The sequence below is a fragment of the Ischnura elegans genome, chromosome 2 (assembly GCF_921293095.1).
Source record: "Ischnura elegans chromosome 2, ioIscEleg1.1, whole genome shotgun sequence".
Classification (NCBI taxonomy): Eukaryota; Metazoa; Arthropoda; class Insecta; order Odonata; family Coenagrionidae; genus Ischnura; species Ischnura elegans.
The window spans coordinates 122214400-122241175 of record NC_060247.1 but is presented as its reverse complement, the minus strand read 5'-3'; the positions used below and the strand labels follow the sequence as shown (position 1 = coordinate 122241175).

The 26776-nt window shown below is 38.5% G+C and overlaps 1 protein-coding gene across 1 annotated transcript; it reads left to right on the top strand.

Annotated features, from left to right (window-relative positions):
- The first annotated feature begins 271 nt into the window (after positions 1-271).
- On the top strand, positions 272-26776 carry LOC124154547 (conserved oligomeric Golgi complex subunit 3). The gene is made up of 15 exons (XM_046528351.1): positions 272-586; positions 686-814; positions 916-1035; positions 1144-1251; positions 1358-1525; positions 1816-2081; positions 3475-3777; positions 6280-6419; positions 7904-8064; positions 11105-11258; positions 11766-11941; positions 14083-14209; positions 14299-14567; positions 23720-23926; positions 26160-26776. The coding sequence occupies exons 1-15, from the start codon at positions 431-433 to the stop codon at positions 26352-26354; spliced, it is 2679 nt and encodes an 892-aa protein (XP_046384307.1). The 5' UTR covers positions 272-430; the 3' UTR covers positions 26355-26776.

The following is a 26776-nucleotide window of genomic DNA, read 5'->3' as shown; positions in this document are numbered from 1 at the left end:
TATCCATAAATTAGAATAAATTAAATGTAATTTCTTCGATGGTAAACCAATTAATCTGTTTTTCTTCCTTACGCAAAAACAATTTAGAATGAAATCAAAACTTTAACAAAATCTTTATTTTTTATTTTGATTTTTCGTCTGCTGAAATTGCTCTCATAATTTCTCACGTGATGACAATATTCTTCTTTATGCCGCTTTATCTTCGATAGTGGCGATTTGAAATCCCTCCAGTGGTGCAAAACAAATCACGCCTGCCACGCAAGCGAAGAACAAGTGAGAAGCCGTGAGCGAAGGTGTCAGCGAAGTAGTGAAGTCGGTGTCGGTGTATGAATGAGAAATGTTTTCTTTGGAATTGCGGTGAGGGTCAAGATAAATAGCATTGCTTGAAGCATGTGTGCCAATCTTAGACCATTGGATATTCATTACTGCCATGAATGACACTACGAAAGCCGATGATCGCTCGATACAAAAGAAACTGCTTGACTGGGAAAGGCTTCAAAATCCATTAGCTCCGTTAACTTCTGTTCAGGAAGAGAGTATTGATGCTCTCTCTGAAATACTGAGCTCACGACCCCTTCCATCAGACGTAAGACGCCAGTAACTGCGGAATTTCTGTAACTATTTGAAGATATGTGTTTAAATTGATGAGTTATAATAACATCTTCTGATGCACTTGTTTCTGTAGTTAAACCGTGGAGATCATGGGGACACCTCGCGAGTGCCTGATGTGGCAAAAGTGGACGAGCTTGATGGTTTATCACCAAGTTTTTCCGACTTAATTAGTGGTAAAGTGCGGATAGAAACCTCAAAACAGGTAGGTTGCCTCTTCTTTCTCAGGTGTGTGTCTCATTTTTTCATGTTCCTCTGTTTTGACTGGAGAATTTCATTATTTGAGCATTTTCTCGTCTATGTTAGTTCCTAGATTGGTATTTTGACGTTGAGGAGGAATTGATGAAGGAAAATGATGTGGTGTATGAGAGCTACCAAGCACAACTGGAACAGCACCGTGATGAATGCAGTGTCCTCTTAAATCAGGTATAGCGTTCTGCATAGTTTTGGCTTCCTTTTTTATATTTTAGGGTCCCTTTTGGTGATTTTTTATGTTATCTTTCATCACCTTAAGTGATTCTCTTTCTTTTACAGATAGAGACAGCGTTGAGCGATTTAGGTATTTTGAATGACCAATATCAGTTGGTTTCCACGAAAACAAATTCCCTTCATGAAGTCAGTGAACATCTCCTGTCAGAACAGGTCAGACAAAGTTCATTATGTCGTGAGATTTAATATTGAATTTCTTTGTTCTCATTAAATGTTTTCCTTGATAAATGTTATCAATAACTGCTGGAATTTATTTTAGAATAAGCTGATTGATATATCAAATGAAGTGGAAAAGCGTCTTCATTATTTCACTGAAGTCGACGGGTTAATGAGCCGATTGGAATCGCCAACATTGTCTCCATCCAGTGAAGCATTCATTCGAATCCTTGATAAACTCGACGAATGCATTGAATATATGGGAAGCCATGTGAGTTTTTTTATACTTGATTTGGCATTATGTCAATAATTATTGATATTTTCATGGTTGTTACTGATACACCTTTGGATGTTAATATAATTAGCCTTAGTCTATGAAAGATAAGTGCAGTCAAGTTCCTTGTTATTCATGTGCCTTGAATTCAAAACTTATGCCAGAAAACAATCAGTAGTTTGGGTCAGTGAAGTTTTTTTCGTAAAATATTCCTCTATTGATGAGGGAAACATGTAAAAGGTAAAATTTTTCATTCTTCAATTTGGAATTCAAATATTTTTCTGCAGCCGAAGTACAAGGAATCGAGTGCCTATTTGGCTAAGTACAAGCATGCCCTGGGACGTGCTGTGGCGGTGGCAAGAACGTACGTGGTGAACACCTTTGAAAGTGCGACCCGGCAAGCCCAAGAAAGTACAGCAGATGCTGGAAGTGGTTCAACTGCTGATCCATCGGCCAAAACATTTGCACTTTTGTATGGAAGATTCAGAGCCTCTGCTCCCAGAGTGAGAGAACTGCTGAAACAAGTGGAGAGTCGTTTGGACAAAAGTCCCGAGTAAGTTATGGGCTTCAAATTGGCACCTTGTCAATTGACAGTGATTGCCAGCTATTTACCGCAATTGTGATACCGTTCTGCCTTTGATTTGGTGGAATAGCCGTCTTTCATTGGCTAACTATGCATATATTTATGGGTATCAGTGGATCACTGATATAGAGAGTTGTATAAAAGAGGTGCAATATCCTCAGTTTCCGTCATTAATCTACTATCACTACTCGAAAACAAGAGCTCATTTTATAATTTTATCCAATCACTAATTTTTATGTATTCTGAGGTCATGGGGCAGATTAGTGTGCTAGAATTTCCTCTCTCTAAGAATTTGGTTTGAAATCTCATTTTAGCTATATGTTATTCACAAGTGTTCATACTGAACATAAAGAAAGTCCTTCTAATGCTCAACTAACCAATTTCACAATAAGTTCCAAGTTTATTATTCCATTGCACCAACTAACAACTGACTGTGGACCATTAATTTGAGTGGGGCAGGCACTGCAACGAAGGATATATGTATACACATTGGGATAATCCTTTCCCACAGAACAAGTAAGGTTACCTAAGGCATCCCAAGAAGAAGTCCTTCATAATACATACATTTTAGGCTTGCTTTGGGCTAGTTTAGCTGCAACACCTTTTTGATTTGTCATTCGTTTGTTTGCTTTGAGAAATGTATGCATTGTTTAAAGGTTGTTCGTAGCAAAATGGTTAATCAAGCTAATTTTTTTCCAGTAATCCTTAAAATATTAACCACCACCTTAAGAATAAAAATTAATGGCTTTATGGATGCTTCAGGTGAAAAAAATGTTGATTCACACAATATCTTTGTTTCACTAATATGAGAGTCATTAGCTCTTACTTGATAAATGCATCTGTTCAAAAAAATGCATTGATGGTATTCAGCTTTCCCACTGCTGTTTTAAATGTTTGTATTTTTTTTGCTCTGTTTGCAATGTTTTTTCATAACACAACATATATTTACTCTTTTCATGTCATGTTTTCTATTTTTTTAACAAACATGACATAAAACTAGTAATATACAAAAAAAATGTTTTTCATGTATAGGTCCAGGCATATTAAATTCCTCCAATAAGTATTTTCTTTAAAATATATAATACTAATGTGATTGATTTGATGAATTTTGGATAAAAAATGAGCAATCGCAGTCTTGTCCCTTCTAATTGTGTCTCCATGAGTTAGTATGTTATCTCTGTTGAGAAACTTTTTATGTGTAAATTGTGATGCCCTTTATGATGCATTGATGTAAATACTTTTTTAAAGATTTCATAGCAATCAAAGATAAAATCTGAGGGCATGATGTAGTTATTATTGCTGCTTTTCTCAATAAGGGCTTACTTTACTGGACTGTATTCTGTATTTCCATTATTTTTAACAGGTATCGCCATTTGCTCACTGAGTGCCACCAGTGCTATGTGACTCAGAGGGAGCTGATTGTGGGTGAAAGTGTGGCAGCAGGAGTATCTGAGCTGACGCAGCCCCCGTCTCAAGTGGCTGGTGGGAAGGAGGGCTCGGCCCAGAGACCAGCGAGCTCGCTGTGGAGGGGCGGGAGTGGCATTCCGGGACTGCGCGGAGACCACTGTGCCATCTTTCGCTCTGCTTGTGCCTTTCTTGTGAGAGTGTGCGAGGATGAATATCAGCTTTTCTTCCAGTTCTTCTCTGCTCCATCTCCACTTCTCACGTAAGATTTTTTTATTTTTGTTTGCTAATCACGTAAATAAATTGGTGGATTCTAAGTTAATTAAGCAAAAGATGTTGTATATGTCTCCATTAATCTTGACTCATACTACTAGTTTCTACGCATTCATTGGCCATCTTTGGGTAATCGTCATGGTACCGAGTTATGGGAGTTTTTATACCTAGTGTAAGCATAAACAGTCCAGGGAGGGGGGCAATCAAGGAAAGAGGGATACCGTATTTCTCTGAATATAGTCCCCCTCTGAATATAGTCGTCGTCCCCCTAATTTTGAGGCTTCAGTTTCGGGAAAAGTTAAAAAAATGGGTTTGAATATAGTCCCTTCCCTTTACTTTTACCACAGGCATTTTTGGAAAAAAAGGAGGGACTATATTCAGATGTATACGGTACTTAGTATTTTTATATCCACATTTGAGGGCTTGGGTTCCTCATACAATGGGCTACCTTTTTCCATATTCTGTCCACCCTCACAGTGGAATGGGGGAGGCTCTCTCTCAATCATGGATCATTGTTTTCTGGCTCTGAGTGCTGACAGAACAATGGAGACATTTATTCTCATGCGGAGCTCAAAACGGCTATATAATTATAACCATAAACATGGCAGACCATGGGAAAGCCCAATCTCTTTCCATGCATAAGTTATTCACCCCAGTAACCACTGAACTTCTGCGCAGTACTCAATCTATTGCACAATACTACTCTATGATGTGAAGGCTTCCACGGTGCGCTGGTAATGCAGGCTGTATTTTCCGGGTTTCACCGTGTCATAGTTGCGTTGGAGACAACAGTTTCTTCTGCATTCCAGCCGGCGTCTTCAGGTCGAAGTGCTTATGCCGTGTTTTGGCTGCTGTTATAAAGGCAGCCCAGTTGTCTTTCTATCTTTACATCTCAAAAATAAGACACCAAGTCCGAAAACAGAGAAACCCAAGGCAGCGGGTTATGCTACAATCCCCTATGTGGCAGGCACCAGTGAAAAAATCGCAGACTCCTCAGAAAATTCGACGTTACAACATGCTTCAACATGGTTAAGGAGACTGGAGAACTTCTTCTGACTCCTAAGGACCGTATCTCAATTCACACCTACGAAGGAGTTAACGAAATTGAATGCAGTTGCGGTATGTCATACATCGGGCAGACCGGAAGGGCTGTGAAGTGCCGCATAGAAGAGAATAAACACTTCCATCTGTCGGCTGTAGCTGAGCATACTCTGAGTGAACCTGGACAAGACATCAACTGGGAAGAAATAAAATTCATCGCCAGAGAATCCCAATATTTTCCAAGGATCATCCGAGAGGTGATTGAAATACATAAAGATCCTCTTGATTTCAATCTAGAGCATAGCTACCAACTCCACAGTACGTGGAAGAGACTCTTTGCCCCATACCCCTATGCTATTGGCCGCAAGGCGACCAATCAGGGAGAACGTACACCACAGGGCTGCCTATATAATGGCGGCCAAAACACAGCATAAGCACTTCTGCCTGAATACGCCTGGTGGAACGGAGGAGAAACTGTTGTCTCCAACACAACCATGACACGGTGGAACCCGGAAAATGCAGCCTTCAATACTCCTATTTCTTTGCCAACACCTATGAAGTCAAGTGGACTCTGTGTCTCTAAGGTATGTCATGATAGTCAAACTTTCCACCTAAGCTTCTAAAAGGTTCTTTCCCGAGTATGTAGTACATATATAAGGCTTGGTCGGGTAGGGTTCTCTCTCAGATTCTCTCAGTCTTCTTGTGCATCACACCGTCACTCTGCTTGCAGTATGACCATTGTAATAATTTAGAGTGAATTTTTGGATTGTCTGTGTTGTCAGATTATTTCTGCCCCCTCTCCCCATCACTAGCCCGGATAATGAGGAGTTTACTCTCTCTCTCTCTTTGCGTAGTACTTCCCTCCTTTGGCCCCAATGGCAGTAGGGTTGTTATTGCCTGGGGTTAAAAAAATTTACTTCAGGTAAAGAGGCCCTTTTTTAATTTTACATTTTGTTCATCTTAAGGTGTGTGATATTTTGATTTTCTAGAGAAAACAAGTATATTTTAGGTTATTATTATTTCAGTATATTTTATCTTGCAATTTCAAAGTGGCTGTGCTAGCTGACACAGCATGAGCCTCTCACGTATGCTAAACACTTGTTATGGACTTATCATCGACACCGAAAGATTCAAAGGAATCCTTTTTGCTCTTGTGATTTATAATAAAATTGTAATTACTAAACCCCAAGTCATTGGCAAAGTTTTCAGAGTGGTGCTCAGCTTCCACGAAAACTTATAAATTTCATAATTAATCCATGAATTACTCATGACGTCTTTGATGTTCTCCTTGGAGAATGGTATCAGGTTAGAAGGAAGTAAAGTTGGTAAATAATAATTAATGTATTCTTCTCAGTGTTTAGTAGGCTAACAGTTTTGATTCAGGCTTGTATTGCATTGGATTGTTTTTAAAGTTTGCCATTTCATTTATTATGACACCCTTATTTTGCAGGGCTTATTTGGAAGGTCTTTGCACTCATTTGTACGATGCGCTGCGTCCTCTTGTCATCCATGTGAATCATTTGGAGACTCTGGCAGAACTTTGTTCAATCCTGCGGGGAGAGATGCTCGAGGATCATGTGCAAGCCAGCCGTAAGTTTTTCTTCTTAAAGTTATGACTCTTTGTGTGTGGGCTTCATGAGAGTGGATGATGTGTAAGTTTTGAAGGTTTCAAGTGCGAAATTAAATTGTATCCATTTAATTATTGGGAATCAGGATGCATTGATAATTCATCATTCTATATGTTGACTCTTCTGTAATCTTAGTACTCAACTGCAAGTAAATACTTATTTGAATAGAATGCATTAATTTCTTATTTATAATTTACCATTGAAAATTGAAGTTTTGAACCATCTAGGTATCATTGTGTACCATCTGTGATAGCCCATAAAGATTAGAGAAAAATCTGTAGGTAGTTGCCTTAGTGTTGGCATAGAAAGGCAGAATTGGGAGATATGGATGACTCAACAGAGAGTTAGTTGAATTGAAAATTGAAGTTAAATATGGCAAGGATGAAGAAATGGATAATTGGAAATGTAACCGTAAAGTATACTGATGGCCAAGGGGCTTCAAAAACGACCTTTACCACATGCAATGCATTATGTCAATGGGACTTGGTCGTCTTGGAATTTATATCTGAGGCATTGGGTTGAAATACTTTAATTCCCTTTCTTTCCCTCAAAATACATTTGCTTCAGATGATGAGTGATATTCCTCATTTCATTTTTCTGTTTGTGGAGGTGAATAAGAGGATGCTGATAAGATACATTATGTACCATATACCAAAAAATAAAGTGGTTAGGTCAGAATCTTCCAGCATTACGTATACTTATACATAGCTGATTATGAATGGGTGCACATGGGTACATTATGTGTGTATTATGGGTGCACCCATTCATAATCAGCTATAAGTATGCGTAATGCTGGAAGATTCTGACCTAACCGCTTTATTTTTTGGTTAATGATAAGTTGAATTAAGCATGCATAATTATTTATTTAAATATTTATAAATATTCTGCAAAATTGGGTTGTTTAATGGCAGCATTATATTTTCAATAATCCACTACACCACCGAGGTATTTGAGAGGGAGTGATTAATCATGGGAAGTCATAGTGTGCGAAATCTTTACATGCAAATAACTATCGAACCTGGGCCTATGTGGAAGAAAGCTGTAAAACTTTTTCTACCTTACCTGTATAGTTTCAGAAAATAACATCAGCATCTAGTTACCGAACATCACTCTCAAAATCTCTCCTTATTAGCAATTAAGGGAATATCTTACACATGAATGAACTTTCCTTCGTAAATTACTTACATTCCATTCTGCTTTTGTGGTAAGAAACTTCTTTCGTGAATAATTTTTCATTGATATTATTGGCACCTTTTTGCTTTGCCATGTACAGTAGATTCCTTTTAATGGGTCCACCAGTTACTTGGGCAAGCTGCTTACTTGGGGCAAAGTGCACAAGTCCCGATATGACCCATTTAACCGGAATCTACTGTACTATATATAACTCCTGCTCTCAGTTGTGATACCTCATTTCTAAAATTATCTTTTTGACACATATCGTTTCAGCGGAAGCATTGGAAGCATTTGGAAAGGTGGCCAGACAACTCCTGCAGGATGTGCAAGAAAGATTAGTATTCAGAACCTACCTGTACTTGCGCTCTGATGTTCAAGGGTACAAGCCGTCACCTGGTGATTTGGCTTACCCGGAAAAGTTGGAAATGATGGAGGTGAGCCATGATAGGGTCAAAGGATTGTGCGATCTCAACTTAACTCCTTTATAAGTAATGTGTGCATATGCATGAAGCTGGTAATTTTTTTTTGTAATTTTGTTAACTTGAAAGAAAGGCTGGTCCTTTATTTTCACATGCCAGATAATGATTAGATAATATGTTCAATGCCATCATCTGTGGACATGCTACTTCATTCTTTATGTTGAGCATGAGTAAAATTGAAGACTTTGGTTTTGATACATGTGATGTTATTGGTATCTAAATAGAACTTATTTCCCAATATGTGTGATAACCTGATTTCTTACAAAAAAGTTCTTACACTAATGATGCGAATGCTGTTTAAGATTTTGTTAGTGGCTTTCAGGACCTACCTGTACTTGTGCTCTGCCAAAGCTTAGGTTATTTGGTAAAATGTTAAATTATTGGATGCATGACTTTTATTATTGTTATAATAGCCATGTAGTTATTGGATGCATGACTACCGTATAAGTGCGTGTAAGAGCCGCACACGTGTAAGAGACGCACCCCTATTTTGAGCATCGAAGCTATAGAAAAAAAAATTTTCGACATTTTTTATCCGTGGTGTTGCAGACATGTGCCTGGACCTTCGACAGTTATCAAAATTTCCTATTTCAATACTAAAAGTTTACGCGGCATTTTTTCAACTAAATTTACCCAATATGTATGGCGCTCAGAGATATGTAGGTATTCACTTGCAGTCTTAACCTTAGGATGCTTACTATGGATGGTTGGATTGGATACCTTGGATCCAAATATCCTCGGATAATGCCTTCATCTTGTACTCTGGATCCAAATTCGTTGAAGAAATTAAATCTGAATCCAAAATTTTATATCAATGCTTTAGTGAATGTAACGTCCCATAAGAGGGAGTAGAAAGAGTTCTGATTCATCGTAGAGCAACTGCACGCCATAGGAGTACTGCAATAGAATTGCAGCCCTGGAAAATTTTTAGGCAAAACACGACAGGCACATAGCATGAACATTCCCAAGAGATTGAATAGCAATCGGGGGAATCTCAGCACTTTAGGATAATAACCATGTCGTAGATTTCACAGAACCACACTGGGCCCTCCATCAGCCAAATGCCTCTGCCGTTTATTTTTCCTTTCCGAGACCCCACAGACCATAGATCACTTGCCTCAAAGGAAAATATCATGTCACACGGGAACAATGGAAACGTGTTTCATCCCTACCCCATCTCACCATCTGACCTTTTTTGGTCTACCACGTTCGATTCTCCCAGTTTCTGGAGGTCAAATGGTAGGTGAGTCACCTTCTGAGCTCGAAGATATTTTGTTAGCTTTCAGCAATTGCATGGTTGTATGACACACATGAGGTTCAAAAAAGAATGAGACCTAACGCGATGCATATCTGACGGCATTTAAGTTTTTTAAGCTCTAATTTATTGACCCAAAGATTTATAGTCACAGCAAGGCTACTAATATTCAACATAGTCCAAACAGGACCATTTCGGAAGAAACAAGCATAGCATGAGCACATTCAAACAAGACGAGACGGACTGGAAACTTCAGGCAACGCAAACTGCGTATGTATCACATTGCTGCGCCTTCGCCCCTTCTCTCTGAAGGCAACGATGTCCAATGCAAGATCAGACATGTTGCTCCTTCGCTCGTAGCCTCGTTGCTTGAAAGACAGAGGGAGTGCCCTCCTTCCCCTCGACCTCTTCTTCAGCGCTCTTCTATTATAAGCATTTCCGATTTCTCCTATCCTCCATTTAGTCCAACAATTCACACACTTGTTCGAATTTTTTGAACTGCAGATTTTGACACCAACATAATTTTCAGTTGCAATAATCCTTATAACAGCATCTGAAGATGATTTTTGAAAAATCAGGTCCTTAGCGTAATGGAAATTACTCGGCAAGACAGATGTTGAATATTACCTAGGTATTGTCCTTCAAAACTATGCGTTTCTCTGCGCTTGATATGCGATTACTATTTGCTGTGTTAATGCTGTGGGATGTCCACTCATTGCAGTAAATTTAGCGTGCCCCCTGGAGTGAAAAACCCCGTGTGATCTTTTCCATGTTCACCTCTGAGGTACTGACGTGACGGCGCGATGCGTACAATTAGGAAAAGCAAACAGGAGCATTTTAATACGTCACTAAGGGAGAAACTCCCCTGCCTGCCGCTTGTTTTTGACCCAGAGTTTTAGATGACTGACTCACGCTGAAAACCAAGGCCACTCAGTTCCCTTGGACTTGCGACCTGTGAAGGGGCGGGTGGAAGATAAGAAGTTTGTGTAAAGGCCGTTTTACATGGTACACGGAATTGCGCAGTCTGATGTACGTGCGAAGGCGCAATGAAAATTACGTCGTGTAAAGCGGTGAATTGCTAGAACACATGCGAGAATGCGTGGATGCGATACGGCAAAAGAGCCCCTGTTCTAATTTCGTTCATGCATTCATGCAATGCCACGCCATTTTAGAAATTAATGCAGCTCTAACCTGCGCAATTCCGTGCCCCGTGTAAAATGGCCTTAAGAGACGCACCCCCATTTTTGGCTGCAATTTCTGGGAGAAAAGGTGCGCCTCTTATACGTGCATATGAGGCAATTCTTTGAATATTTATTTAAATTTTATAGTTTTTCATACATTTCTGGGTCACCTTCCTCTAAATGTCACTGTGGCTGTAAGAGTTGATGTGGGAGTAAATACATATCTGAGCAGTGGTCTCTATTTGTCTTTTGTCTCTATTGTTTTTATGACTAAAAGCATAATTGGAAAATACATTTTTTTTAATGAAAAGAATGAATGATCAGGAGCCATGACACTTAATATTCACTTATGAGGTTGAAACTTTGAGTTAAATTCACCGTAGGAAGAATCATTAGCCCTAATCGAAGTTTGAACACAGTGTTTCATAGGATGTCGAATCAATATTTTGTATGTCTTGACGATTTGGCATGCAAATAAATCTCTTTTGCTGCTGTTGAAGCCACTTGTGTCAAACCCAATGACTAATATGACCATCCATATTCCAATCTGACATTTCAGAATATAGCTCAGAGTATATCTGCTGCACAGCACGGAGGCCTTCGCCGTTCAGAGTCACGCAATTCTGTTGTGTCTCTGGGCTCAGCGACTTCTCAGGAGGTAGCTGCTATTATTAACAGTGGAGGCGAGAATTCTGGTCGTTCCCAAGCTGGCGGTAAGTTTCATTTTTATGCATAAAAATGCTTCAGCTTTTTAATGAAGTAATACCTATCAACATTATATGATGGTTGCGAATCTCCTGTCACACAGCCTTGCGCAAGTCTGCTTACGACCACTGTTTGCTGATGTCAGTCCCACGTTTCACGTCCAATGGTCTCTCATTTCAGGGGCTCTTGGCTCCTTGTTCTCAAACACTCACGTCACTATCACTATCTGTCTCTCTCCTGAGACACACTCCCATTCTCCAGTATATCCCACCAAAAAGAAGCATGGTATACGAAACTCTTGCATATCTGTGCCTTTATAGGGGTTGCTGGTAATCATTTTTCTGACGTGCGGGACTCAAACTTTCACAACATCATCCACATTAACGCATAACATTTTCTCAGGATGAATTTCTTTTTGTTGTGATTGCATTTCCATATGAATGTAAAATTTTGAACCAGTTGATTGATTTTAGTTGAGTATGTTATCTATCATATTATATTTTTGGAATTCACAGCCTCTCCAGCGGATTTGCACGGCATGTGGTATCCTTCTGTTCGGCGGGCTCTGGCCTGCCTCTCTCGACTACACCGATGTGTGGACAGAGCTACATTCCGAGGTCTTTCTCATGATGTACTTTCAGCGTGTGTTGAGAGTGTGGCATCTGCTGCTAATGAAATCTCTTCTAAGAAGGTACTTTTCCTGTTTAATTTTTTGCATCTACTGAACTCTTATTCTGTTCATCGAAAGGAGGCATTTTTGGTTGCTGGAAAATGAAGCCATAATGTTCAATAGCCCATGGCATCCCATAAGATATTGCTTGAATTGATTTATGCATGACACAAGTTTCCTGATTTCTTTCACCATACCTACTCTTAAATTTGTTTAAAATGGCTGTAGTTATATGTATGAAAACACAGTGGAGAACTGAGTATCTGATGTTTGACTGACCATCCATCAGATTATCCATCTATCGGTGTCTCAAAATTTTCCACGACCCCTCTTCTTCTCTAACTTTCATACCTCCTCATCTACCATATCTTACCCCTCTCTATTCTCCTTTCCAACCCTTCCCTGCCTACCTCCTGGCTACCATGTCTTTTTTCTCTCAGAGACTGCGGCTACTTTCAGCTCAACAAAGCTTGCCAAATTTGGCTTGCATGAGCAATTTTGCTGCATTTTGGCTTGTAGAAAGGATTCATTGCAGAAGATAATAGAATAAATGGTAGATTGTATGGTTGGGGGGTGGGGAGGACTTGATTTGGTGCCCTGGCTTGGATGCCTGCAAGCAAACACAAACTCTGATGTCATCCCGTTCAGTCCCCTTGACCATCTGAGTTTGTGTTCAGAGGCAACTGGATTTAAGAGGTGGCCATTTGCCCGGTGTTCAGATTTCTAGGTGGCGTTTGTCTCTCTGCCTTCAGCCGGCGTTGTGTCTCTGAGGCAGTCAGAGATCATTGAGAAATATTCGTGAAATAAAGTAGGGAACATACACGATATGCCCTCTATCTATCTTTTGCGCACTTACACAGAGGCAGCTGCAGAGAGTTTGTTTTCCCGACCTCTTGCAGGTCTCTGCTCTGGCTCTTTGAGCTTTCGTGGTCCATTGTGCCAACCCTATTTTTACCCTACCTGCATCTTCCAGTCAGCTGACTAGAGTGCCAGGGGTAAGGTATGAATGGCCACCCATCATACCACAGTGTGGGCCTAACCTTGCTTATCTTCAGTAACCACTATGTCAATGTGGTTAGCTCCTTATCTAGGAGGGAATAGGATGATGCACATATAATAATACAGTTAGTCTTGTGGATCATGTTCTCTATATGTATGCCCTAGGAAAGTTTACACTGCCTATCTGGTAGTTTTAGATATTGTAATTACTGTCATAGACACGGATGAGCTCAGCAGAGGATGAGATGAGACAAATTCTTGAGCTCAACATCTGAGTTGCTCCAACAAATCTCAAATTTTCAGGAGACAATCTTTAAAATGTTCAAAGTTTTTACTTTATAACTACCATATTCAAGAGTCAAAAATTTCGTGAAGGTATCTTGGCACTACTGAGTATGATCCCAGGATTTTTAAAAATATGCCTCCAACTTGACTTATTGGAATATCATTTGATCCCTCACATTGAAATTAATGTAATATCATCACAACTTTAAACACTTGCTGCTAAGGAATTATTGTAATTAGGTGTGGGAAAAAGAGACAATGCATTTTTGAGGTTGAGATTCACGACATAACATACGTATGTATGTTGAATTGTTAAGGCCTAATTGTAATATGTGATTGGAAGACTTCATTTATTGGTTATGGTTGATAAAATGCTCAGGAGAAGTATGTTTGAATAAGAGTCGCCCTAAAAATGAAATCAAGTAAAAACAAGTGTTTCAATAGAATTGTATTAAGATATGGAGAAAGCATAGAAAGGAAAGCAGTGTTAAACTGCTACTACTTTGATCGTGTATTTGGATTGGTTAATACTACATATGTGTTTCATTTGGATATGTAAGTAGTGATCTATTCATTTTACCGAAATTCAGTAAAGTATTTGTCGTTGAAAAATGACTTTTAATTAAATAAGATGAGCATCAGGCCTTATGGTCTTTTTCTAATACATATTCCTATTTCGGAAAGTGATATGTAGTACTGTTCAAATGCTTATTTGGCATAAAATATTTTAAGCACTTAGTTTAGAACTTTTTTTGCATCATTAGTCACATCTATGTTTTTAATGATAGGCTTAATTGGATAATAAAGAAGCTTATAGTACAGAACTGTTCTCTTTTGTTGATTGTCACACCAATGTTTTTCATGCCATTTTTTCTCAGGGACCAATTGATGGTGAACTATTCCAAATTAAGCATTTACTCATTCTGAGGGAGCAGACTGCTCCGTTTCAGGGTGATTTTTCAGTGACGGAAACAAGTCTTGATTTTAGTGCTGTGAAAAATACCGGTGAGTTCCCCCCTTCATTTCTGCTCTTCATTTAGAACTTGCAGCGTAACTTCTTTTTCTGGTACTTAAACATTTCATTTTTCATTTAGCCATTGGATTTGTTCAGCGGCGTATTTCATTATCAAGCCCACCAAACTCGAACAATACTCCTGTTAACCCATCAGTGGAGAACAGTGCAGGTGGGAGCACGTGGTGGTCTCTTCTTGGTTTATTAGCCGAGGGTGCCACTCCAAAAGTTCGGGAGCAGTTATTAGATTCCAGGAAGGAGTTGGACAGGAGACTGAAGGCATCTTGTGAAGCATTTTTTGGACATGCCACGCAACTTATGGCTGCTCCTTTAACATCACTTTTGGAAAAGGTGTGTATTGCATGTTAATCCATCAATTATCACCGGAGATGAGGTGTTATCGACTTAACGGTAAGAATCAGCTATACGGTACACTCCCGATTATCTGGGCTAATGATGGGGAGAAATGGCACGAATAATTGGAAAACACAGATAACCCCAACTTTCACTTAAATGTCTTGCAATATTCATAATTTAACTAAAACACAATCCATTATTATTATTTATGTAGGTGTCCTGTTATTTTAGAGTGCTCCCCGGACTCAGAGAGAGCTGTCTTTGTCAGTTAGCGATCTTTTTAGCGGCGATAACATGGCTGTACTCGTATTACTAATGCTCCATGTAAGGCCTGGTTTCTAAAATCACACATCGGTGGCTGTGTGATCACTGATACAGAAAAGTGGTTTGCACGAATGCTTCAAAATCACTGCTCGACATCGGAAACACTACACTGTCGGGCATCACGCCATGTAGTCGCGTCTCGCACAAGTTGCCCAGGTTGCAACTGCTGTGGCATGAGTATCCGTGGTCACGGAGCGCGGTAGCGCACTGCGAGGCTTGGAAATCAGGAACATGGTGTTCCCGTGAATGCAGCTAGCGCGTGATCGCTTCTGTTTTACGAAGTGGATTTTAAAGGAAATAATAAGCCCGGTTTATCGTAGCATTAATGCAGTAATTCCGATGATTTTGCGTCCAATTTTTTTTATACAAAGATCATGGAAAAAATTGAGCGAGAGTGAAAATCATGCACAGATACTCTGCAACACGGATAAACCACAGCCAGATAATCGGGAGTCTGCTGTATTTGTTGTCATCTCATGTCAACAATCCTAAGATTTCTTTGATGCAGTTCTCCATTCAACCCTCCTGTTAGCTGTTATCTGAAGTTATCAGTGAAAATTTTAAGTGAGGTATGATTTGGTACTTAAGATTTGGATTTGTTAGCAAATGCATTTTCTTATTATAGTATTCTACCGATTAAACATATTCTAATGCTCATGTATAAAGAAAGTATGTAGGGTGGTTTCCTATTTCTTTTTTATCGTCCGAATCAAAAGATTATTGCTCCTGGAGTACGCATTTCACACTTAAATATTTTTTAATGAAGATATCTATTTTTTGCGATTAAATGAAAAGTGAAAATTTTCAAGCGTGCAAAAACGCGACGGTAGTATGAATGCTGAGAAAAGCCCATGTGACATCATCCTGGTTCCTACTGCCACTGTGTGAGGCCACCTTGGTGCGAGGCTATGAGTGCTGCTACAAGGCAGTCTGCTAGCATGTAGCACTTGGGCTAAAATAAGGATTAGGAAACTTTCCGACCATAGGCAATTTTAATGGGTGATTATTAAGAGATGTTTCCCTTAGCTCTGTGCCTCATGCATGCATTTGTAATCTCAGACGATGTAAAACTCCTATCTACTCGTATAGCATCTAAGTCCGTGTGACGTCAAGTGGAGTGGCATCGCATGACCGCCAATCTGGCCTTTTTCAAATGAAGTTAAAATTGACCATTAACATTTGTCTAAATTGGGATTTCTAAAATCTAATAATTTGTATACAGTGGCGCTGACTCCATGGGGCCTGAGAGGGCCCGATACCCTCAAAAATTCCTTATGGGTGTGAGGAAAAAATGTGTTAGGCTTGTCAATTTTCCCCAGAGTGTCCAGATATTGAGGTTTGAGTTATCAGGGTTCTAATGTTGATCATATGACTCTTCTAAAATGCTTTAAAAAAACTTAACACTCTCTACTTATAAAATTTCCTGGTGCAAGATCCTCGGTTTGGACCCCCCCAATATTTTTTGTATGTCGGCATCACTGTTTGTATATTATGAATACACTGATGGTGGATAACAAATTGCAATCATTGCCTTTTGTTTTAGTTAATGAAGGAAACTACCCTATTGTGATTTCAGCTATTGTGATTATCTGCTCCATCACCATAAAAATTACTCTTTTTGACAAAAATTGAATCTGGTATTTTTCATCATCATCATCATCATCATTACTAGTCAATAATCCTAAGATTGGTTTGGTGCAGCTTCCTCTCAATTCTCCTGTCTACTAATTTTTTCACACCTACCAAGTTCTTCTCTTTCACATCCTCCTTTTCTTATTCCATAAACATATTTTATTCGTGGTCTTCCTTCTCTGTTCTTGCCATCCACTTGTCCCTCATCTATTGTCTTTGTCAGACTATCTTGTCTCAAGATATGGCCAATGATAAGGCTATTTCATCTTCATATCAAGGTTTTCTTCTTGGGAATTTCTCATTTCTTACTCGGTCAATAGGATAGTTTCCTTCATCAAAGAAAACGAAAGGCATTGATTGTGATTCATTACCCACCATTAGTGTATTCATAATATAAAAATTATTTGGTTTTAGAAATCCCAGTTCAGACGAATGGCAATGGTCAATTTTAACCGCATTTGAAAAAGGCCAGATTGGCGCCCATGCGATGCCACTCAACGTGATGTCACAGGGACCTAGTTCCTATGCGAATAGATAGGAGTTTTACATCGTCTAAGATTACCAATGCATGCATGAGGCACAGAGCTCAGGGAAACTTGTCTTAATAATCACCTATTAAAACTAAGGTCAGAAAGTTTCCTTCATTTGATAGGGTATTAATAATCCTTATTTAAGCCAAGCGCTACCAGCTAGCTGGATACTCTGCTACCTGCTAGCAGCCTGCATCGTATCAGTGCTCAAAGCCTCGCTCCAAGGTCACCTCACACGCCAACAGCAGGAACCAGAATGACATCACACGGCATTTTCCCAGCATTCATACTTAGCCGTCGTGTTTTCGCGCGCTTGAAAATTTTCACTTTTCATTTAACCCTTATCCTATAATAGCATTCATTTCAGGTTATAACATGAGAACAAAATATTCCTCCGCTCTGAAATTCTATGACTTTGTTCATACAAACAAATAGCATATGGAAAATATTTTTAAGAATTTAAAAAAATACTGCTTCATTGTTTATGATAAATTTAAACTTTTCCTAACGTAAACGGGCAAGCAGGGTCCGATGGACCCTTCACGTACGCGATCAGTTGCACATCATAGGGTTAATATAAAAGGTACAATTTTGTCATTTTACAAGTATTATTTCAGAATATTCAAATATATACCTACATAACCCCTTGTGAGCTAACGCAATGGTGTATGGCAGGAGGTGAGTGTTCACCAGTTATGCAACACGCTGCACTTGGATGCTTACGAGCACATTTTTTGTGAGTGATCCAGATTGTGTGAGCTTCAATTGTGGAGGTTATTTTAGCTATCAAGGCTGGAAATTATAATTAGTGAAATATTAAATAAATATTTTCTATACGCAGAATATTTTTCTAGGTAATGCGGGTGGTAAGATGGGGGCAGATAGCAGGGGAAGGTGAAAAGGGAAAATATGGAGAAGGGTGTACAATGGATAGTCACCGATGTATTACGGTTTGAAAATCCTGGTGAAGGAGAGTGAAGTGGGTGCAGAATGAACATTAGGGAACAAACATCATTACCTGCACCCATAAATGTAAGGAGGGAACGATTTTTATTCATTCTTTCGCTTATTTCTAATGCCTTGAGGTGGTCGCCGATGGGCCAATGCTAAGAGAACAACTCCCTTAGGTTGAGTCATAGGGAAACCCACTGCGAATGGTCACTGAAAACGAGCCATATGTTTCCTAATAACTCATTGACCCTCCGAATTTCTCTGCAGCGTCCTCCTAAGGACTTTAGAGATCTAAAAAAACATATCTCATGCCACCCTTCAAATTTGAACGTTCCTATCAATATTACCCGCCTAAAAATCTCCAACGGTATCTCCAACGGTAACTGATGAGTGTCCATCGTTCCTCGTTTTCTTCTTCCCCTGCACTCTCCTACCGATTTAACCCCCCCCTATCACCTCTGCATCCCCCCCTCCATCACCCTTCCCCATACAAACTATGGCATACATGACCACAAGAGTAGAGTGCGGGCAAAATGTTACAAAGTGTACATAAAGACAGATTAGCAGTTGCACATAATTGATTCCAAAGCTATTGGTTTCTATACGGATCTACCGTCTCAGTGTGTTATTCGTATTGTGTCAAGTAACACGGCCATTGGAGTGACAACAGAAATTTACAACTTTCCTTCACGAACCCGAAGGCATCATATGCACAGGTAAGTTTCAATGAACGAAATTACTCGGGAAGTAATTCGTAAATTTAGAGAAGTTCTATGAACTAAATTGTTTTTGTAATTTTTAGATCCTCTTTTCCACTTTCGTAAACACCATCGTAGCACCATCCATCATCTGAGTGAGCATCTGAGTGACGGCAGATATTTTCACGTTTCTTTCACGAACCTGAATAAATCATATGCACAAGTAAGTTCTAATGCTCGAAAGTACTAAGGAAATAATTCCTAATTTTTGAGAAGTCATATGAAAAAAAATGTTGTTTTTATTTCTTAGATCATGGCTAGACAAAAGATTTTGTCTCAAGATGACATACAAAAACTTCTGAATGTCGAAGGAACGAGTGACGATGATATGGATTACCAGTCTATCGAAGAGGAGAGTTCCAGTGAAGGTGACAATGAAAGTGCGGCATCTGAAGTTAGTGATTATGATTCTGAAAACTTCTCGGATACCGAGGCCACGGCAGAATCTGAAAGACCGATTTCATTTCTCAGTAAGGATGGCACTGTATGGAATTCTCAGCCATTTCCAGTGGGGCGAGCTAGAGCTCACAACATAATAAAGGGCCAAACACACAAAATAGTTTTACCGCCAGGGAAAATTTTAGTGAGTCCGATTCACTCTTTTTCACTCTTTGTTGATGACTCATTGGTGGAAGATATTGTCAAGTTCACAAATATGGAAGCTGAACGGGTAAATTCATCAAAAAAGTTAAAAATTGCGTGGAAACCTTGTGACTGTATTGAAATTAGCATTTTTTGGCTTGCTTCTTACCGCAGGTCACCTGCGATCAAACCATACGAGCTACGATGTTCTCTGGAGTCAGTTGTATGGACCACCTATATTTAGGGCTACCATGGGACTGAAAAGATTCAAATGCTTGTTAGCATTTATCCGCTTTGATGATAAAGCAACGAGATCAGTACGGCGCCAGAAAGATAAATTCGCTCCAATACGAGAAGTCTGGGAAAGGCTAAATACAAATTTTAAAAAACATTACCTGCCAGGATCAAATATCACTGTAGATGAACAGCTCATTCCTTACCGAGGTAAATGTCCATTCAAACAATACATGCCTTCAAAGCCGGATAAGTATGGCATGAAAGTTTGGTGGGCCTGTGATTCAGAAACGTTTTACCCTCTAAACTCTTTACCTTATCTGGGAAAAGAGGGAGGGGAAAGAGCATTGCCTGGTTTGGGTCGAAGAGTTGTACAGCAGCTAACTGAGCCATACCAAAAGACGAACAGAAATGTAACGTGTGACAATTACTTCACTGATATGGAGCTTGCACGGAACCTTCTCAGTAATGGCCTCACTCTTGTTGGAACTGTAAGAAAAAATAAACGATTTATTCCAGTCACTTTTCAAGCCAATAAGAGTCGTGAAGTTGGTTCTTCTTTGTTTGGTTTCACCGCAAATAGTACTTTAGTTTCATATGTACCCAAGATGAGAAGGTCGGTAGTTCTTTTATCGACCATGCACCATAGTAATACAGTTATGGAGGATGTGAACACTAAACCTGAAATAATCAATCACTACAACTCCACCAAAGGAGGAGTCGATTCCCTTGACCAGTTAGTACATGCCTACATGTGTAAAAGGCGCACAAATCGTTGGCCTTTTGCGTTCTTCATGAATGGCTTGGATGTGAGTGGAGTAGCTGCGTATGTGGTGTGGATGAATACTCATCCAAATTGGAATGCTGATAAACACTATTCAAGAAGATTATTTATTCAAAGTGTATCGGAGAGCCTAGTTTAGGTCCACATTGAAAGATGATCCAACTTGGGTTTGTCTAGAAACATACTAATGGCTAAGGAGATTTTTGATGGAGAAATTTCTCAGCTAACATATTCATCAAGTTCCAATGTAACAAAAAAGAGATGTTATTTGTGTCCATATGCAAAACATCGAAAGCAAAAACAGATATGTAACAATTGTGAGCAATCAGTGTGCTATGAGCATAGTGCCGTTAAACATTTATGTAAAAAGTGCAAAAAGTGTTGATGGGTAGCCTACACTGGCCTTAATGACGATTTTTTCCCTAATAATAAGTAGCTTAGTTATGTTGTTTTTATTTGACTCATATGACAAGAAAATATCAATACATTTTACCTATCATGTAAATAGATTCTGAATTTCAATTTGTGCACTAGAGTTCATTTTTATGAAGAATAAATCATAATAATTTCAGGTTTCAAATTTTTGTCAGATTTCAAATGTAATTGTCATGTAAATTTTTCATCCATGACCATTAAAATTCATTTAAAATGCATGTAATTGTATTATTTACCATTATTTGACAATATCTAATTTTTTTCTGCTGGCAGAGTATCCCACTTGAGCAAAAGGGCAAAATCAACATGTAGGGTCCGATGGACCCTGCCTGCCCGGTTACGTTAGAGATTTGAGGTGCCCGGATAAGGGTTAATCGCTAAAAATTGATATCGTCATTTAAAAATCTAAAAACGTTAAATATGTACTCCAGGAATAACAATCTTTCGATTTAGGCAATAAAAAATATTAGGAAACCACCCTATTGATCAGATCCTAAGCATTCTACTGTAAAACCACATTTCAAAAGCCTCCTCCTGTTATTCTCTGCTGCTGTGATTGTCCATCCTTCACTTCCGTGGAGGAGCATACTCCAAATTTAAGTTCAGATAAATTGTTATCTTACTTCTATGCGTAAGTTTCCCACTGTGAGTAGATGCTCCTCTTGGTAGAAGGCTCTCTCCCTCTGGGTTTTACTTGTACTCAGTATTTTTTCCAAAATGTAAGTATTACCTACTTGAAATCCATTTATTTGAAACCCATCTTTACTTTCGCTCTACCTAGGTAGCAATGAGCGTAGGCCAAAAACACTGCTATGTTGACATAAATGGTTATTGCTTCCTCAGGGAATTATTATAGAAAGAAATAGATTCCTCATTCTTTAGTGCTAAATAAAGTGTCAGTTATTGTTGTACTGCAGACAATAAGCATAAATATATTCTTGTGCATTACCTATATGGCACATACATATTCAAAATACTTTGGAAAAAGTAATTGCAACTCCTGACTAGTTTTACATTAAATTTGTAATTGGTACCCATTATAAATTAAATTCCTTCTAATTTAACACACCCCTAATAGATTCTGTTGTTTTCGCATCATTTTCAAGTGTATCCTTAGCTCTTATTCTTTGTCTATATAAGGTAACTGTGAGAACATTAGATAAAAGAGAAGAAGGAATAAGTATTGGTGGGGTAATCATAAGATGCATTTTATTGGCTGATGATATGGTGGTTTTAGCTGAGGACATAGAGTCACTGCTGATATTTATAACAGGGTTGGAGGAAGGAATCGAATCATATGGAATGAAAATAAATGCTTAAAAGACTAAGGTGATGAAAGTAAGCAATCTAGATGGCATGAGAGTGAAGACAAAGAAGGTAAAATAGTGAATGTGAGGACCTACAGCTACTTGGGAACTTTGATGACAGAGGACTGGAAAAGTATAGGAGAAATAAAAAGAAGGATAGGAATGGCGAAAGATGTTTTTCAGAAGAAAAGAGGTTTGTGGAACTAGGGACTTGACTTAAAATTGAGGAAGAGATTGGTGAAGTGTTATGTGTGGAGTGTGTTTATGTATGGATCTGAGACTGTGAGGATGGGGAAGAGAGACAGGGACAGGATTGGGGCGTTCGAGATGTGGGTTTGGAGGAAGATGGAGGGAATACGGTGGAGAGAGTGAGTAAAGAATGAGCAAATGTTGAATAGGATAGATGAGGAAAGAACATTGATGGATAAAATAAATAAAAGGAAGAGCAACTGGCTGGGACATGTGATGAGAGGTAATGGCATTCTGAAAGTAGATTATTTGGAGGGAACAGTGGAAGGGATCAGAAGAAGGGGAAGGCTGAAGTTGATTGACAGTTTGAAGATGGGAAAGTACAGAGACTTCAAAGAGATTGCGGGAGACTGGAGGGAGTGGAGATGGCGTTGGCGAGGGACCTGCCGACAGGCAGAACACCAGATGATGATAAGGTAACTCTGTGAGGAGGGGAGAGAGGTGACTTTGAAGTAGCAGTTTATTGTTTTTAGGATGTGTTAGGATTGGTGGTGCAGAAAGGGAATGGGGCCAGGGAAGAAAGGGTTCTATCCTTGTGGGAGATGCCTTAGGTCAATTGGTGAGGCCCTGGACTCCTTCATGGTATCCACAGTCCTGTGGATACAGTGGAAGTTGGTGAGGGGAAGGTCAAATGGATTTAAGGGTGGAAGGGGAGTTATGCAGAATGTCTTCTTTGGAACATCGAAAGCCATCAAGGGAAAGTACCCAAGGTCATCACTAATTATATACCTTCATTTTAAAAAAATACATGGGATGCACCAGGTTGGAACGGCGGCATACAGGATTATTAATATTGGAATGAGTAGCAATCAACAATATCACTTATGATGAAATGTCACTTAAAGAAAAATTTGATTGAGTACATATAGCATGTTGATCTATCATAAAGGCAGTGGTCATTTCTAAGAATTCTCATACTATTCAGCATCATTTGTCTTTTACGAGAATTACCAATAGGATGAAATATTATGAGCCCATTTATCTTTGCATGTACATATTTATCTTCACTAGAGGAAAGAATCAATGCCAACGAGAGCCATTATTAAGGTGACAATGTTTATTCAAAGATTATTTTACTCTGTCACTAGGGTCAAGGAAAAGCTACGAAGAAGTTCTATTGTTGTACTGTGGGTTGTTTTGTCCCAGGTGGTTTCTGTACATTCTAATGAAATTATCGCGAAAACTAAGGCTCACTTGTAGCTTAAGTAAGAACATGTGTGTCTTAAAATTCAATTGTTTCTCGCTGCAAATTTTAAATGTAATCTTTGGTGAATCTTGGATACCTTCCCTTGTAAGTCATTTTGAAATATGTTAAGTTAGGTTTTAAAATCATGCTTTGTGCATCTCTTACCATTTCCAGGCTGGAAACCAGCTAATACCAAGTTCAGGAGTCCCAGCCGCAAATGAATCATTGCCTGAAAAGAGGCCTTTCACACCAAAAGAAGCAGCAGAAGCAGTTAGACTGACTCAGAGGTCAATAAAATTGAGACTGCCATTTGTGTTAAGAAGCTTAAGACTGTACCTTGCCAACAGAGAAACTGAATTTATACTCTTCCGACCAATTAAGGTAAGCTCAAGCATTTACTTAAGACCAGCATGACTTGAATCAAGCATCACTTTTACTTTTAAAATTTTACCAACTTATTTATTACTTACCAAGTGCATAGCACAAAATATTATTTTTATGGTACATTTGGAGTATTTTTATGGTTGGGTTTTATGTAGGTTATTTATACTTTAAATAGTTTGTTCGCGAGATAAATAAAGGAGTAGGATTATTTATTTTATAATTTTCCTTGGCTTTTCATATCTCAAGTGTCTCTAGGCAAATTTCAAGACAATCAAATGTCTTCAATTAATGAGGAATATATTTCCTCAGTTATATCACAGTCAATATGTCGACACTGGTTGGCTGGAAGTGATGAACTACATACATATTTGGTGACTTGTCCTGAAAATACTTTCATTTCTCTGTACAACATCTTTTGCATTGAAGTGAAACAGTATAGGAATTAGTAATTTCTTACAGTTCTGCCTTAATGAAATGTTTACATACTGCGATTCTTTTTGAAAGTGAGAGGAAAAAATTCTTGAAATAATAAACCCCGTTGAATCAACTCATCCTGTTAAAAAAATTATTTACAATCTTCTTTTTTTGTATCTCTTACTAAATAATTCATGCAGGAACTTGAGTAATGGTCAGCAGTGGCGTAACTATGGGGAAGGATGAGGGCATGTATCCCTCCCCCCAAAGCCTCAGAGAAATCAAAAAAAATATTTAAAAACTTGTCTGGATTTGATATATAATAACTGCATCTGCTTAAATTTGAATTTTAAGTGCCAAAATGATGTAAAATTCATTTTCAGACATGTTATTTTTCAAAATTTTTCCTGAACTCCCCGTTTAGTAGCAGGGTAGACACCAGGAAACTCCCCTCACTCCCCCCAAAGCATATTCCTAGTTACGCCCTCTGAAGGTTGTCATAATGATTACCTTATTCATGTTCTAATTGATGGGAACTGTAAATATTTTTCCTCGACTCTTCTAAGCCAAGATTTTGGAATGTAGTACATATATTCCATCCATCCACGATGATCACCATTGTCCTAAAGGTCAGATGTTATGCAAGTTTTATGTTTGTTTATTCTTACATTAATGATGATAGAATCTTTGTTTTTAATTTGGAACAGATAGATTAATTACCCTTTCATAAATTCTAAGCCCTGATAATGGAATGTGTCATGTTCTGAAATGTTGGCTGAGAAGAGTTGTTTTCATTATTCTGACCAATACTTGAGAGCCTGAATGAATTAAAGTGTATTTCTTCAAGTACGTTGGGAGACCTTGAGTATTTTCTCTTCTGGAGGAAGTTCAGAATCTCCCTGGTTCTTATTTTGACTAGTTATTTCATCTAAGTTTTATCTGTTATGATAAACATTACCTAATTCTATTCTTGTTGAGGCTTTCATGGAGGCAAGGACTTAGTCAGTATTTGGGGTTGAAAGGTTTAAATGCTTGGAAGTGTTACTACCCTTTGGCATATACAGTAAAATGCTAAAGGAATCGGTAAAGAGTATCAGTAGTATATGCTTTCTGGTAGGCAGGGCAGTGATAGGTAGGTTGATGGGCTGCTCTTCCCAGTCCATGCTATAAAATCCTCTGCACTGCACTTTTTCAGGCTTATGTGTACCAAGTCTAGCCTTGCAGCACAGTTTATTTTGCACGTGTTGAGCAATTTTAGTGTATTTTGGAAATTATAAAATCAATAACTCTCTTGAAGGATATAATGTCCTAATATTCATGATTGAAATTATAACTAATCATTTACTTGAGTGTCACGGAGGTTAATTGATGATTGTTTTTCGGGTTAATGCTGCCTCGTTCATTTTTGATGCACCAGTTTCCAGCAGAATGAAAAAAATAGAAATAAACAGAATATATAAAATAAAATGGAAATAAGGTTATAAAGAATTGAAGCTCTGCAGATAATTTGTACCCAAAGACAGGAGCTAGAACACACCCGAAACTGTCGTCCAGCAAAATTGAGTCGACGCGACATTAACCCGAAAAACAATCATCCATTTATTTGAGTTTTGCAATATTTGTTGAGGTGAGTGTTGTTGCAGGAATGTGTTCAGGTGAACAAATTCATTATTGTTCTTCACTTTTACATAATTTTGTGATTTTTGTAGTGAATGATACTTATATCTTTCTCTATTTCAAAATTTTTAATTAAGCTGCATGTTTTAAGGTTACAGAAATGAATTAAATTTAACTCTTTCAACTCCTGATTTCACAGAATAATGTGGTTGGAAGTTTTGCGCAGCTACAGCAAATTTTAAATGCCAGTTACACAGCTGAGGAAAAACTTTTAGTTGGCTGCCCTACTCCTGAGCAGGCTTCTGTTCTTCTTTCATCTTCAATGGTAACTATCAGCCATGAGAATAAAGTATCAACTCATTCCCAGCTCCCTGCAGTTGCGCCAACTTCATAATCGTAGCAGAAATGTATTTGGAGGTTCATATTTTCAAAGGTGTAATTTTGCAAAATGCTGCATTTGCAGCATTCATAGTGCACCTGATGTGTCAAAAAATTTTAACTGGGAATGTTGTAAATACATTTAGCCCACAAGATCCCTTCTACATGGACATTGGTTTAAAATGTCTCTTGTTCAAGGTAATCGAGTATTTTTTGTAAATGAGTTAATTATGGTGCTTCATTTGAATAAACTTAAATATAAAAATTGTAAAGAACCCTCCTCTTAAATGAAGTGCATACATAATAGTGCTTTATCAACACTGCATATATTGTTACCCCAAATTGTTGTGCAAGTTACTAGTCTTTTGTAAATAATCTGTTCCTATTGTAAAATAAGTGAGACTTGTTACTTTTATCAAAATATATAATGTAATTTTA